This window comes from Aptenodytes forsteri, unplaced genomic scaffold (assembly GCF_000699145.1).
Source record: "Aptenodytes forsteri isolate BGI_AS27 unplaced genomic scaffold, ASM69914v1 Scaffold193, whole genome shotgun sequence".
NCBI classification, from domain to species: Eukaryota; Metazoa; Chordata; class Aves; order Sphenisciformes; family Spheniscidae; genus Aptenodytes; species Aptenodytes forsteri.
The window spans coordinates 2,324,602-2,341,339 of NW_008795405.1; the positions used below are offsets into that span (position 1 = coordinate 2,324,602).

At 41.7% G+C, this 16,738-nt stretch overlaps 1 protein-coding gene across 1 annotated transcript in view; it reads left to right on the top strand.

Moving 5' to 3' along the window:
* The window catches only part of TTLL5 (tubulin tyrosine ligase like 5), a 145,489-nt gene extending 139,248 nt beyond the window's left edge, over nt 1-6,241 (top strand). The window contains exon 33 of the mRNA XM_009280721.1: nt 5,683-6,241. Coding sequence (XP_009278996.1) covers nt 5,683-5,723 — 41 coding nt within the window. The 3' untranslated portion in view covers nt 5,724-6,241. The remainder of the gene's footprint in view (nt 1-5,682) is intronic.
* Nucleotides 6,242-16,738: the final 10,497 nt, after the last annotated feature.

Below are 16,738 nucleotides of genomic sequence, written 5' to 3' on the forward strand. Positions count from 1 at the left end.
CCCCCCTCCTTACTTCACCAAGAAGCGAGAATTCTATCATTTCATGGTCGCTAAGCCCAAGACGGCCTCCGACCACCACATCTCCCACCAGTCCTTCTGTTTGTAAACAGCAGGTCGAGTGAGGCACCTCCCCTGGTAGGCTCACTTACCAGCTGTGTCAGGAAGTTGTCTTCCAAAAAAAACCTTCTTGAGCTAGATGGTATAGACTTGATTTTCTTCCCTGTGATTCCCAGGTCTGTATCTGAGCTTAGTTGCAGGATGATGCACAGTTGTCTGTTTACTTTGGACATTGACCTGGCCCCCATATCTGCATGAATGTCGAGTCCTGAAGGTATGCAACTCTTTGAAATAGCGTATGATCATCTGTAAGGGCTTAAAACTGGATCCTGAACTTCCAAGAGACTAGTTGAAGAATATGGGGATTAATAAGCTTGTTTGGATCTAATCCATGTAGAAGGCAGGCTGCTGTTCTTAGTTTTCTAGTGATTTCCTTCTTTAGGCTAAGGTGGAGAGCAGTGTCTGAACGCCATCCAAATAAGATGAACGTGCAAGCAGTGTGCGCCAGTATAGAACAATGAATGGAGCCTGCTTGCAAACTAGTGATAGTAAGGAGCACTTTTGCACTTACTCTTCTCTACATCTAGCACGCTCCAGATTTTTTTAATTTTACAGGAAATCTACAGGTAGACTGTGTATTTCTAAAGTTTTTTTATATCCAAGATTATTGTATGGTCCTTCATAAGAACGTCATGTATGTCTTGTTATTGGAGACCTGAAATTAGAGTTAATGTTGGAGGTGCTAAGCTGTGACTGGCTGTTGTCTACCCACTGCTTGAATTAGCATTATTCCTGAAATGCAGCCTCTTTTATATAAGCTTAAGGAAAGAAAAGAAGAGATTCTCTCAGCAGGTATGCAAAAGTACAAGCTTCAAAATTGTCCTGCACCAGCAAAAGGAAAAAAAAAAAAAAGGCAAGTAAACAGGGGGTCACATATGCCACAACAGGCATTTAAACAAGATGCATACAATCACTTTGTATCGTTTGCCAGATCTAATCAAAGAAAATGCCTGGGATTTGGAGATTCTTTTATCAGCCAGTGCCTCTCAACTCTCTTGGAGCGTAAAGGGTGGGGATGGGATATGTACTGTTGCCACTGTGCATGGCCTATGTCAGACTCCCAGCCATTTGCTACAGTAGGGTGGAATTCCCAGCTGCCCAGCCTTGTCCAGGCTTCCTCAGCTTCTGCCAGGCCCCCCTGCAGCCTCAGAAGGCAGTAGATTGTTGAACACCAATGTATTTATTTTTATGTTGTTACCACATTCCCAAGAGGAACCTTGGCTACGATTTCAGCTGGTCTCACCACACTGTCCAAATCCTTCATCAGGAGCAGCTGGGAAAAGAAATCACTCAGGTTTCTGCGCAGCACATTGCTGGTACGTGTCCTCCCTCCCACTAATCCTGTTAATTCCAGTCTTCATTTGCCACCCTCCTGGTTCTCTCTTGTTGCTGTGACTGACTGCACAAGTGGTCTTGACTTTGAAAGGTGACCTTCAAATGGGCACCTCGAATAACCTCTACCTCAGACTACTTTGGCTACTCAGGCACAAGATATTATGAGACAAAAGAGCAACTTTTGATGTCACCTCATTAGTTATCCTAGTCCAGGAATGGAGTAATTATGAGCTCTTCCACATAAATCCTTCCAGAACCACCTGTCTGGCTGAGAAGCTCTGGATGGGTCACTGAAAGGGAACAGCAGTGTGATATCCAGCACCTTGCGTCAAACTTTTCCAGTGCAGCCTCTCACCCTGCATACAGCCTTTGTCAACAGCAGTAATAACATTCTGTCAGCATCTCTCTTTGTAGTGCTGTCTTCGTGCAGAGAAAGGGTTATGGAGAAACAGAATCTGTCCGTTTTATCATATTTTGGAAAGCAGTGGAGCTTGAGGTGAATCCTACTATTGTGCCTCCCTTTTTGGGAGGGCAAAGAATCAGTTACAATGGGGGATATTTGGTTTCACATTTGTTCTTAGAATTATCTTCCTCAAGCCATTGTTTCACGCACCACAAAAACATCCTGGATCTTCTCTCTCTTCTCTGCTGACTTCCACAGTTTCATAAAGAGGGCAAACAGGAAGAGGGGAAAAGATAATTTCTCTCCCTGCTATAGTTGTTGCATCTGTCCCGGGTCAGGACTGTAGTACCAGATGGACCAGAAGGGAAAGGAAGAAGGGTCAAGAAGGGTCTTCTTACCCCATTTCTTGGTATTCTTTGAAGGAGCAGGGAACCGTTACCTTATGACTAGCAATGAGCAAATATTGATGTCTTTAACCAATACCTTTAAAATAGATACAAATTATCAACAGGGCATGACTATGTTCGAGTTTATCCAGTTATCAGAAAACTGTGTAAATCTCATTAAATCCCAGCAGAACGTAAAGCTCTGCCAAAAGCAGCATTCTAGGCCCTTCTCAGATGATGTTAAGAATATAATGTCCAACTCAGCCATCACCTCTCAGCTAGAGCTGAGGGTCAGTGTTCACTGCTAATGATCAGAAATGACATTTATTCCTTAACTTGTGAGAGCAGCCTGCCTCTCACACCTTTAGTCAACCTATTGCCTTTCTTTTGTGAAAGGAAGGCGCTTTTTCCTGTTGCTACTGGTCTCATGCCACTGAAAGGACATTCCAAGTCTCAGGACCACTGGGAAAGCAGGACAAAAAGGAAAGGACAGTCTCTAGAAATTGGCTTCCCTGTTTAAGAACTAGAACCCAGGTTGAATTTCAGGAGCCTTCACTTCTTACAGACTCAAAGAAAACTCCGAAGCAGGATAAGTAATGACTTCAGGCAGTTGGCATTTTTGCCTGACTGGAGGCTGAGCATTGCTTGTTCTCAGTAGTCAGGTGATGGCGAACTGCCTGTATTTCCTTGCTGTGTTGGAAATGTCATTCAAGATCAGGTGTGCAACGACTGGGGAGAGGTTATATAATATCTTGGCTCCTTCTGTCTCACATCTGGCCCTTTGGCATTAAGCTACCTATAAAGGGGATGACTTTGCCCATCCAAATTGGATTTTGTTTTAATCTGGCATTATTTTATTGAGACTAAAAATAGAAGTCAAAATGTGTGTGAATAGGGTAAAAGGAGTGTCTGAAGTTATGAAATGAAATGTGGGGAAGAGCCAGAGAAGAGAGAGCCACAACAAACCAGGGAGTAGGGAGCTGAATAAGAGAAATCAGAATGAAGGCTGTCAAGTACAGAAGGGCATTAGCAGTCAGGGTAAGGAGCCCACCTGGTGTCTTCTCTGTAACATGGGGAGCAGGAAGGCTCATGCTGGCTTCCACTGCTATTTCTCCACTTGTTAATGAGGCTGCTCACTGCTCTTTTCATGCAGGGAGACTTCACTCGAATACAGTTGTGTGTACTGTTTGTGTCACCCCCCCCTTCCAAGTAAATTTTCATGACTTGGAACTGCTGCCTTGCCTGCCCAGTCCAGCAAGCCAACTTGAAATTGTGCCCAAAAGATGGGGGAGGGAAGGCTGCCCTTCTGTTGTCAGCTGTCCTGGCTTGCTAGTGTCAGTCACCCATGGATATAAATAAACCCCATCTATTTATTGCCTCTCTTAGTTGCACTGTATATTATCAAAAGAATGCTGGGCATCACTCTAGGATTAGAAATTCCCTCTGCTCTGGCATAAAAAACCCATGAATTTCTAGGATTATCAGAGCTTTTCAGGGAGAAAGGAAGTTCCTATTTTCAACACAAGATTCAGGAGGCTTCGACATGCTTCTCAGTTCTGCCACGGACTTGCTGTGGGTATGATGAAACAGCCTAAACTAGCTCTAAAAAGCGTTAGCATGGGTCCCTGACCCAGTACTGTCATCTAGCCTAGTGCTCTGCTCTGTCTCATTCCTGCAGCTTGGAAGCAGAGTAGATCAGGTGCTGGTGTCTGACCAAGGCTGTGTATGTCTGTGCTGGCAAAGTCTATATGGCACTGAATTTTAGTGTGCAGGTATCCTGTAAATGACTTTACACAACTCTTGTGATTTCCTTGTGACTCAGAATCGTATCCATAAAATGGAGGTAATCCTTTTCTTCCCCCTATGTAACTGTTCTAAGTACAAAAGTGTTAAAGTTTTTGAGGTGCGGTCATGGATGACATAATAGTATGTAAACATGTGGACAGACACACAGGCAGATACTTTAACACCTCCTGGCAGGCAGAGAATAAAGGAGATTCATTCTGTTGTATGTGGTGATTCACTGCAATGACTCTTATCACTAGGGAGAATCAACCCTTAATGCTGGCTGCCGTCAGGAATGAGGTTTTTTTCTGTCCCCCCTACTCAACCAGAATCTCAACCTACTCAACCAGAAGGAGGTGGAATGTTCACCAGTAGCTTTGAAATGATAAAACTTCATAGAATTATATACATTAATATTTATGAAATGATTGAATTGGCCATGAGCTGCACTCATGGTAGGAACCTATATATTTACTTGTAGACATAGGAATGCCCCTCTCTGTGTTGAGTCCTCAAGGTAGCCATACAAGAGGAACTCACACAAAGTGATTTTAATTCAGTTTGTGAGAAAAGACAAACTGTACTGTGCATTTCTGTAGGAAAAGGAAGGCTCAAAAGTCTCTTCAAAACAGGAGGAAGAGGTAGAAGTTGGCTGCCTCTCTCATGTGCCTTTCATTCTGTGAATGTGCCTTAGTTTCAGCATATAGCCAAGGGATAGGTTTCTGGACTGGTATCCTATCTTAATACACATGGTTGACAGTTTGGTTCCTAATTCAGGTTCCAAACTTTCTGTGTAGTGACATAGCTGGCAATCCTGCTTTCTAAACATCTTTCCAGATCCTCTGCGCTGTGTGATGTTTGGCTCTGTTCTGGGCTTTCAAGGAGAGCGTATTCTTTAAAATATAACAATATTTTTAATAAACACCTCTCAACAAATGTCACATTTAGGAGCAGGCTGATGTGCTAAATACACAGGACAAGCTTTACCTACTAGATTAGCTATAAAATGCAAACTGTCCAAAATAAACTTGGTACATTTCTAAGTGATTTGGATTTTTCTTTTTAAAGGACTGTCTAAGGATTTTTAAGTAAAAGAAGTGAAGATGACATTGACTTTTTCCCATAACATGCCTAAGAAGGAAAATGTCACAGTATGTAGAATTAAAATCTATCTCTATAATAATGGGAAGAAAAATTTTTTTTCCTTATCCCCATTTCGTTTCTTTTAAAGATCAACCTTTTCACACCCCCATCTCTCCTGCACCAAGGTCCTCAGCATCTTTTGGAGTGGGGAAGTAGACTCCCATGCAAGCGAATGAGTAAAAGACACAAAGAAAGAGACAAAGCATACTGATATGGGAGAAGGATTTAGAGGTACTGGAGGAGCGTGTGAAGAGATGAGTCAGATGAGTCAGAGGCGAAGAGTGAAGAAGGTATTCTGGGGCTTGAGAGGAATACCAAGAGTACTTTTTCACACAGTAGCTTATTAAGTTAGGTTTTGTCATACTGATCTGTGATCTCATCTGTTACTGTAGAGAGATTGTGTGATAGGGAGATCCAGATTTCTGGTGATGGCTGAGATTTGCAGAGCAGTGTAGCAGTTTTTTCCACAAAACAGTTCCCCGTGATTACTCAAAATCTTTGTGTTTTTTCCAGCCTCAGCTCGCAGAGAAGGACTAACACTGAACACCAGGTGAGGAATCCAGGGTGTTGCTTCAAGTATGGGGCAAAGGAAAAAGCAGCAGTGACTTCATACCACCACACTCTCATAACACCCAGGAAAGAGTCAAGAGGAGGCCCTGGTGAGAGGACAATCCACTGAGGAGAGTACCTGAACATCTGTGGAAGCTGGTGATACACCTGCAAGCTGAGGTGAATGATTGCCTCTGAGAGCTTCTGCTGCTGAGTCTTGGGGTCCCTTCCTCCCACCTCTTCCTGATCACTAACTGTGAGATCTTTCTATAAGACAGAGGTCCTCCAGCTGTCTGTATTGTTCTTCCTAAGGTCCAAGTTTGAACGTAAAGTCTCATTTGCTCAGCCATTTCAGTCTGTCCTAGTCTGGTAACAGCCGGGATTCTCTGCTGTCATCACATGGCAACCATCAGCAGAGAAAAATATTAGAACATGGAGACATCCGTGTTGGTTGCCATCTTGAATTTTGGCACAGAGCCATAGAAATGATTGGTTTGAATAAAGTAATTTCATTTGTTTGTTTTGGTTATAATTTCAGTTATTAATTCACACCCCCAAAATATTTGCTGTCATTATATTGGAGAGGATTTTAAATCTGTCTTGATGTTTCACTGTTGGATGCTTATGTTCTGTGTGGCTTATTTTTGTGTTTTGATTTCTGTTTCTTTAGGCTTTATAAACTTTTTAAATTGGCTGATGTTTTCAGATCCAAGCTTGAACCCTAAGGCCCAGGTGGCTCCTATCAGTTGCAATTGTGGCTTGGTGAAGCACTCCAGTTAAAATTTGCCTAATGCTATGAAAATTAACTTGCTTGTATTAGAAAACAACATCAGCAGCTGGAAAATGTATTGGAGAGAAGATCCACCCATCCTTAAAATGAACAGGAAGCAGCTTCAGCTCTGACTCTTTGTTGGTGCCAGGTTAAAGGAAAACAGTATTTTGCAAATTCTGACTTGTCAAACAGCAAGTGGTATGATTGTAATTCTCAAAGGGTACAAAATCTCCTGTTGTTTGCATCAGAGCCCTCAGAGATTAGCCTGCTTGATCTGTTTTCTTATTCCACAGCTCCCTTGTCATTTCTAGCCTGTATAGTCAGTGTTAAGAGATTCTCATGTGTTGGCAAGTAGATAATGATCAACCCAAATGGCTGACAGAAGAAACAGTGTCAGAGGGGGAAAGTGTTTTCTCTTGAAATTGTGTTCATGTTCACTCTTGGATTGTGCATATTTTCTGTCATTCAAGACCAGATAAATTGTGAGAAGATGAAATAATTACATTCATACCCCATTAGTTTCACTATCGCTTGCTCCAGGCATGAATTCATAGGACAGAACATGCATTTTTCTATTTCTGTTCCACTCACGCATATGACAAACATTGAATACTTCATTTGTCCAAAATGCAGTTCTCTGATGTAGCTGTTCCCTTTCTTACTTCATTGGCTTATCTTTCATTTCTTAGACAGTCATGATCCTGTTCACTTTCTCTGTGTTTTTCAGCTGTGTTCTTCAAGAATCTCCACAGCATTTGTCTGCTGCCTGTGCTGCCATCACATATCATCAGTGACCAAGAGATTTGTAAAATCTTGTGAAGTTACTTTCAGATCATGTCCCTTCTGTCTGTAATCATTGAATTCCACCCATGGATCTCCAAGATAGATATTTCTACTGGTGCATCAAGTTGTTGGCTCATGATTATCGAAAATTTAGTTGCAGAAGTTGTTACTTCAAACTTCTGCACATCCTCAGCAGCGGTGGGCTTCAAGACCTTGGGTCTGTCTTCTCATAGCCTACTCTGCTACGTGTCATATAGGCTATAGCTTCCAATTCTGTTCCAGAACTGTCGGAGGGGCTATTTCCCTATAAGATTTAGCTTCAGTAAATAACAGATTCCATTCCTTTCTTCCTCCCAGGGGATCTGAGTTATCCTTATTCCACTGGATTTCGTGAGCAGGATCGAGTAGCTATAGGAGATACATCCTTGTGGAACTCTCATCTCTGTTTTTGTTCTCTAGTTTCTTCGTTCAGGTTGTCACAGCCACGACTAAAAACTATAGAGAGGTTTGGAGGATAGAGATTTAAATGCACAGTTAGCCCAGGAAAGGTGATTGTATTCAGAGGGTCATTGGCAGAAACAGCATTCTTACATCTGTCCTGGGTTTGGCTGGGATAGAGTTTGTCTGGCAAATTACCAATTAGTGCTGGCTTATTACGAACATAGGTTAATTGTTTTGTCAGCTTTGCCAGTCTCCCACCCACTCATTTTGGGATAATGATTTATACTCAGTTATAGCCAGCATGTTTTCTGAACTTTCTTACGTTAGATGTAGCCAACACCACATCTGTAACTGTGATGACTTAGTAGCAGTATATCAGACATCTTGTCTCTAAGATTTTTGAAATAATCAGAGAAATGCACATTGCAGTCTAAGACTGTCATTTCGAAGGGATGAATTCTGTCAGTTGCAGGAGCAGTGAAGTCTTGTATCCTTTGTCCCTGGAAAATTTTTCTTCTGCTTCCAACAAATAAAAAAAAACCCAGGGATATCAAGACTGGTCCTTTACCTCAAGCCAAACACCTAGACCTTGAATTCCTGTTCAGCCTCAGGATATGATAGGGCAGCCAGAGCATCAAAGGAAATAGCAGTACTCCTTTGTCTTGGGCATCTGCTGATCCCAGCTCTGAGCACAAATGCTGTTACCTTGGAAGCATGTGCAACAGAGAATCAGGAACAAATCCTGCGATTCCAGCCTCTTATTTTCTTCATCTCCCTGTACTCCTCAGCCTGGAGTCCATGTATGTCTTTGTGCGTGGTGGATACTGTGTACTGAAGGATAACATATGTATTTTGTCTCTTTGCAGCTCTGCTACATCCATGTCTGTCCCTTTTCAAAAACCACTCAGAGAATGCTTTAGTTAGGAGATTCACTGGGGAGACATAGAACTGTTTCCCACATGTCTTGGAGAGAAGGCATTTTACAGGAAGTGTTTTCTAGTACAAGGGAGGAAAGGAGAATAGCAAACCATTTTGGATTTATAATAGTTGCACACGAGGGGAGTACAATTATATCTGTGCTCCTCAAGTGGGGATTAGTTTGTCTCTGTTTTTATCACATTTACTTCCCTGTATTCATCAGTGAGTTTCATCGAAAGTGCCTTTGTTTACTGTGAGAAAATAAAATTACCAATAGAAAGCCCCAAAAATCATTCAGCATCTACTTCAGTGGTGAGACTGGATAATATAACCAAGGGGCCCTCTTCTTCTCTCCTACTCCGTGATATTTGCATCACTTCTAAGTTAAGGAGCCTGTTCCAATGACAGAGAATCAGGCTTGTTAGTCTTGAAAGGAGTAAGGTGCACGTCAGAGTCCTGGAGGCTGAGGTAATGCAGAGTTCATACAAGCGTTTTGTGCTGTGTTTAGGTGATGAGCATACCACAACATAAAAATTAAGGGAGGGATATTCGATTCTCTCCTCTCCAGAAGCAGCTGACTTGTACTCAGTACATGAAGTATTAAGTTCATTTTTACATGTTCATCTTGGCCTTTAAAACAGCCTCACAAGTCGTATGAGTGCCATCAGTGGGAGATCATGTTGTGACGCTAGATAGACCACTTAGTCTTGGATGCCAACGAGACATACTGAAATTTCTGTTCTCAAGACTAGATATGTTTTTGGACAATCATGGTTTGTTGGAAAAGTTCCTCATTATGATGCCTGGAAGGTCGACATACATATCTCTTACACTGGTTCCACACTGTGGCAGGAGGTTTTGGTATCAAGACCTTTGTTTACTAGTAGGAATCTCAGTGCTATGCCTCTTCCTCATACCGGAATATGGATAGTCTCTGTGTGTATGGAGTTGAATGGCTGGCAGTGCTGGACTGTTCCTCTTCTTTACCTGTGAAGGAGACCATTGACTTACAGATGAGTTTACAGAACAGACTAGATTCTCAGCTCGCATTCTTTCAGGCCTGTTCCTTGTACTAATACAGCAGTTCCAGTCATTTTGGATTATTTGCTGGAAACAAAAGTAGTCTGGCTCCTGACTTATTTTTGTTAAGGTTTACTTGATCAAACTGCCAAGGACTTTTTTCCTCAGTCAGTCCTACATTTGCCGCTCATGATAATCCTGGGCTCACTGTTTGAATCTGGATGGGTTATTTGCTGGTATTTAAATAGTTGGATTTTTTGGTTGCAGTAAGTAACTGGCTGATTGATCCTCTTCATACTATTTCCTTTCTGGACACATTATTCCTGTGAATCTGTCATGAGTTTCTTCCAAAAGAAGCTTCTGAGCTTAAACCTGGGACTTGACCTTGTTTTCTTCTTCCTAGAACCCCATGTTTCTAGAGCTAAGACATCCTTGTTTATGCCAAACCTGAGGAGGACCTTATTTTATCTTTACAGAATCAGGTCAAACAGTCCTTGAGATTGGTTATACCAAGAGCTCAAAACTTAACATTCATAGTTCTCTTCATGCAGAAATTGGTTAATTGGAAAAGAGATAGGCAAGGAGGAGGGTAAGGAAGAAGGTGAAAAGGGAGTAATTGTTCACAGTCTTGCCCACTAGAAGAAGTAGGAGCATCAAATGAAACTAACAGATATCAGATTCAAAGGAAAAAAAAAAAAAAGGTGGGGGGCATGATTTTTTTTCACAGTATGTAACTGACCTATGGAACTCCTTGTCACAAGATGTTGTGGATACAAAAAAGTGTACGTGGTTTGAAAAGACAAGTAGACAAATCCATGAAAAAGTAATCTATTAGGGCATATTAAATATTAAAACTAAAAAGCAGGAAGTTTTAAAGACTTTTCAAGTGACTATTCTGGGGAAGTACCACAACGGGCTTTTCCAATTTTTAGCTTGTTTATCAGGCATGTGCTGTTGGCCACCTGTCAGAGACTAGAGGTGGGCTTAGATGGTCTTGTAGTCTGACTTTGTATGGACATTTTGACAATTGCAGTACAGCCTACTAGAACAGCAAAGGCAAAGCCACCTTCCATGACAGCGGCATGTTCCACCAGAATTCACTCTGTGGTGTTGGGTTCTCTAAGAAAAGTCTCCATTGCTGACATCTGCCAAGTTGTCACATGCAACTTGTCTACACCTTCACCTGGATGGGCACTATATATTGCAGAGGCTTTCAGAATGACGAAGCTCTTACAAGAGCATAAAGGACACCAAGATCCACCACTAGACAGTTGTGATTTTGGGGGGAAAGTAGGTTGCTGAATGGAAGTCATCCATAATATGATGTTTGTAAATGGTTAATTGTTTAAATATGGAAAAGAAAATACTTACCATTAAGTGAAGGTCTTAAGCTATCTTATACACATTTCACTTCTCGCCATCTTTGTCTTCCAAAGTGCTTGAGTGCAGAGCACCTTCAGGGTGAATGTGCACAACCACAGCACATCTTAAAGCACTACAGTACCTGGTAACTGCTTTCTTCCCACTGTCCTTTTCCAAAGAATGAGATTAAGTTTCCCTGCTGCCTTAGAGATGAGTAGTTAGGAAATGCAAGCTGATCTTCTCCAAAATTGTTGGTTTCTGAGTTTTTGAAACAGCCTTTCCGTGCAGTTTTAACAGAGGACAAACTCCACTGAACTAAAAGTGACAAACAAGACACCAAGTCTGCCCTGAGGAGTCTGCTCTGTCTGTTACCTTACCAAAAAAAGGATTTTACTGGCCCTGATTGAAAAAGGGTTTTCACTGCTGTTACAATTTAAAGGAAAGAATCACTGATCACTGTGGAGACCCTAGTGTGAAGCCTTTGCCAGTGGTATTCAGTGAATCATAGTGGTTCCCTAGGGAAAGGAGTATACTCAACAGGGCCTCTTCTCCACAAGTCCACGCCTACAGTGCACACAATGAGCTTGAGAAATCTTATATTCTTTGAAGAGGAGTGGCTTCTTTATCTGACCTATCAGACAAAAAAATTGAATTTGCCTTAAAAAAACAAATTTGATGCAATTGTTAAGAATTTGGGGGCTGTTAAAAATGTATCTTTTATTACCAGAATTTGTATGATTTGTTTGGGGCAGGTGGAAGAGGTGCTGTTATCACTAAAAGCAATTTCAGCATTGTATTTGGCCTTTTGCCTACTGGTGTTCTGGGATGTGCAATGGACGACAACCCCAGAACATTAGTTTAATTTGGTGTCCCTGCAAAAGTATTTTAGAAAATCTCATTTCACCATAGTTATAGCAATGGTGAAGTGCAGTCTCCTTCCCCCAGACTAAGAGGAGACAAGTTACTGTAGTCAGTGTAGTTATGTTCAAAAGTCATAAAATCTCCTCAAAAAAATGTTTCGGGGTTATTGATCTAATCCCTATGTCTCGAGTACTACCATGTCAAAAGTCAGGAAGGGATCTTTGAAAAGTTTCTCTACTGCCAAGTCCAAATGTTTGACTGTCATCACTCCCTCATTCTACTATAAAATTTGTTTTTTCTGAGATTGGGGAAGAAAAATGACAAGGTATTTTTCCCCACTGTTTCCAGTAATTACTATATAGGATTCACCTCATTTTTTTCAAGTGGTTTTGCCTTATTTATATGACCTTCTGAAAAGGTCATGCTGCGGCAGATATATTTAATACATCTAGGTTGTCTGTGCCATTCTTCAAGGTGTGCAGATAGACAGCTGTGAATCTACTGGGAGGGCAAATGAAGTTGTAGGCATCCCATTAGTGCCACTAGTTACAGTACTTATGCTTCCAGTTGCATGATGCTTCCCCCATTCAAATCAGGGTTGTCTTCCCTCCTGAAAGTGTGTTTTCTCCACCATTTCTCATTCCAGAAATTCAATGTGGCATACATTTTTTCCATGATATCAGCTAGGAATTTTTTTTCTTATCCACAGACGTACAAAACTCATGTCTCCATATGTCTACTGAAAATTTCTCATTAAAAATATCTAAGAATAAAGATTGGTGGCTCTTCATGCCAAATTGTGGCTCTGCAAGTTTCTTAGGTCTTTTGAATGATGGCTTGGCTGAGGGCAGGTGAAATTGATAAAAATGAAAGACAATTTGAAATTTGTAGTCAGCACATTGTAACTGCTGTCATGCCATACTTCCCTGAGATTTTATTGCTATCTCCTTTATTTTGTTTCTCTTTGTTGTTTGTTCTGTCCATTCACTTCCAATTCTTCAGATTAGCACAATAGAGCACTTAGCAGGGTAGTATCCAAATTAGATCTTCAGATCCTGATTAGCACAAGAGCACTTAGCATGGTAGTATCCAAATTAGATCTTCAGATCCTAAAGTATAGAGATTTCTGTAGCAAGTGTCCTTTGAGGGGGCAGACGTAAAATTGTGTGTGGCAAGGCAGCTTGTTGCAAGCTGGATGTCTTCCAGAGACTCTTGTTGCGAGTCAGACTGTCTGCTACTGCTTTCCCCCACAAGTGGAGCAGATTAGCACAATAGAGCACTTAGCAGGGTAGTATCCAAATTAGATCTTCAGATCCTAAAGTATAGTTAGAGATTTCTGTAGCAAGTGTCCTTTGAGGGGGCAGACGTAAAATTGTGTCACGCAAGGCAGCTTGTTGCAAGCTGGATGTCTTCCAGAGACTCTTGTTGCGAGTCAGACTGTCTGCTACTGCTTTCCCCCACAAGTGGAGTTTCTTACAAATCCTGAAAACAGTGGAGATCTCCCAAGCATCTAGTCTACCTGCAAGAGGGTTTCAGCACTTCAAAAGACCATTAACTTTTTGTTTCAAGAACGGACCAGAACATGGTTACCAAGACATTCCCCAGTCATTACACTACGTGCATTGCACAAATCCTGTAAGATTTGCCCCTGGCTGCATAGCAAATCTTTGCTTTGTCTGCTTCCTGAAGAGGATAATAACTTCAGGAGAAAAAAGAAATCCTTCCTGAAGAATGTCAGGAAATACCTGTTTTGGTATGACCCAGCTGGCTTCTTGCATCAAGTCATGTACATGCACTGGCCATGATATATTATTATAATGTCTCATGCTGATTTCTGTATGTGATGAATGAGTATCTGTAAACAGCTAGTGAGAAATGTCTGAGTGTTGGCGGATCAGAAAAGGAAGTCACCTTTGCTTTCTGCAACATGCATAACCCCTACATGTAATTATTTCTTGCATCGGTCTCTGTGGACAGCAGTGAGGTATCATCTTGCCTAGCCAGCTAAGTGGAATGAGAGACAAAGAATATCACCCTGCACAAAGACTACTACCCCCCTGAAAGGGGGAGAAATAAATCTTTGTCTTCAGAAAATACCACTTGAAAGATTGGTATTCCTTGGTATAATTCAACAGTACCAGCATACACCACAGGGGACAGAGTTTCTGCCTGAAAGCTGTTCACTAAGTCTGCAGGATGTGGGAAGCCAGTAATGTGGGGGGGGGTTTTGCCACAAACCACAGCTGTAAAGAAACCTCTATTCTGTACTAGATACAAAGGTCCTTATCCCCAAGTGTATTTTCCATGAAATCATAGCCCAGTACTGGAAAAGGCCTAGCTGCTTGGTTGAATGCCTTCAGACCATCTCTGCCATCTTCCCTGTGCAACCTAGCCCTAGATAAGGATGTTCTAAAAGCAGCCAAGTAACTGAGGTCTGTAATCTTTGAAATTAGTCTTTCCTGGAAACACACTGTGACATCCAAAGTACTCTACCATTCTTTCTGAAATTATGGGCAGAAGTGGCATCTCAAATGCATTACTGTCATTTAGAGAAGTAAGAGAATGGCAACCATTAATCAGCAATTTTCATTTGCTGTATTTCTTGTTGATATATCTGACTTCATTTCTAAGATGATCTATTTCCCAATGAGTAAAACTGTCTCATCTCTTCTATGTTGACTTGTTGCATGATAAAGGATCTTGCATTTGTACAGGGCATCTGAAGCCTCTCTTCAAGAGAGGACAAAAGACACTGAGCTTAGTTGCTTCCATCTGTCACTCTGGAGCTGCATCAGAAATGAACCAGGGCTTAAATGACTTCCTGTATATAAAAGAAAATATTTGTGAAGCAGAGACCTGAAAGTCCAGGTGTTCTTTTACTAAACATCACAGTATGCATGTTAGTTATTAATTTTATACAGCTTTTCACCAATATATTCTAGTGATTTTGAATGTAAAAAAAAAAATTAATAGATGTTATTTTTAAAGAATTAGAAGGCATGGTTTCCTCCTTGCACTGTATCCCAATTGCTGCTGTTACTCTAAACCACAATTAATGTAGGTTATAGGCAGCCCATACAATCATCTATTATTTTGCACTACCACAAATCAGTATAGTTTTGCAAGTGTGTAGATATCACACTGTTGGCTCCATATGTATCGAAAACTATTTTCTTGATTGATTTCATTGCCTTTCAATCACCTATTAAGAGAAGACAACCCAGTACTATAGAGTTGATGTTTTGCATGCCACTAGGAACACTTGTAGTGAGTAAGAAACCTTTTCTGCACGATGGAGCTGGCCCTAGAGCTGCCTCCTGCTCACCCTGTGGTACTGAACCTGCCCTGCATTGGACCCCAGGCCATATTGAAGACGTCTGCCTCATAAGACGTTGCAATGGATCCTCTTCTGTCATGGGATGGCTGTAGTGATTTCATTTACAAAGTAGTCTGAGCCTGGAGACCTCCTGTATTTCTGCTCTGATGAGGACACCCTAGTCATAGGTAAGGAAAGCTTCAGAGCAGCATAGAAAGATAAGAAAAGGATCTGTGAACTGAGAGAATGGAAATTTGGTAGCTACAAGAGAGAGAGACGTGAGGCATCACAGCACAGAGCAGAACAGAGCTATAATGTTGCCAGAGGAGTGGACCAGGTATGTTTGTCTGTTGTATCTTTTATTACTTTTGGACACGGTCCATCTTGTTTACTGTGTGTATTGTTGTCTCTTGGTTATGGAAAGGTGAAACACAAAGCAGCACATCCCAGTTCACACAGTGGTAATGGGGATGTGCTACTGCTTTTTGTAAGTAAGTGCAGCGAGATAGCTAGAGACCATCCAACCCAAAGACCAGGGAACAAAGACTCATTTAGTCTGCAAAGACTATTCTTTGCTGAAATATCAGTGTACATTCTTGTACTTACTGAAGCAGTATTCCTTGCAGAGCTCTACAATGCACTACAGCCTCAAAACCAAGATGTTCAAGTTCAGGTCTAGGTCTCTTGCATGCTATAATAGAGTATGCCACAGAGAGGCAGGGACTACACAGATGGTCGTGTGATCATCTGTGTAGGATCTGCCTTATGGCAGTGCAGAATAGGATTTTTTCACTTTTTCTAACCATTGATCTTTGTTAGAGAGACAGAAAGTGTGCTGGGATTGTTTTCATCAGCTTTTGTTTGTTCCTGTGCACAACAAAAGGGAACTGTTGGGAGCTGTATTCAGTGTTGGCAGTGAAGATCCCACTTTTTCTTTCCCATTGTCTTCCTCCATTTGCCAGCTAGTAACAGAGCATATAGAGAACTGCCCTCTGCCTTCTCACACAAGTGTCCTGAAAGGTTTTGGTAAGCCTGTGCCCAGGAGTGTATTCAATCTATTATTAACCCCATGTAGATAGTATAGTTTGTTGCTGAATTATAGCTAAAACAGCCCTAGAAAAGCTATTTTAATTGTAAGAAAATTAATTCAGATCCTGTCTCACAAATCTAATTCTCAAATGTTGCTAGGGAAACGGAAGGCTGGACAGAGAAGCAGTAACTGCAATGTGTCTGATTTCAAGGATTACTGTACCCAGGAGGTTACCTGTGTCCTTACTGGTTGGACACCCCAAGACTCTTCTCCCCTGATTTTCCATTGCCATTTTGCCTCCTTTCCAAGGAGACAAATGGCTTGGTCCTTCTGCCACCCCTCCCTGCCACTGAGGAGCAGCAGTGAACAAGGGCTAGTAAGACAGACCCACCTCAAGGGGCTTGCCAGGGTTAATCCGTGGGTGGTTCTGACGTGCTCCAAGTGCCACGTAGGACTGTGAGCTGTGCAAGTGTTGTAGCTCAGCTCTTTGCAGCTCCCCCTCCTTGTCTCCCTCCCC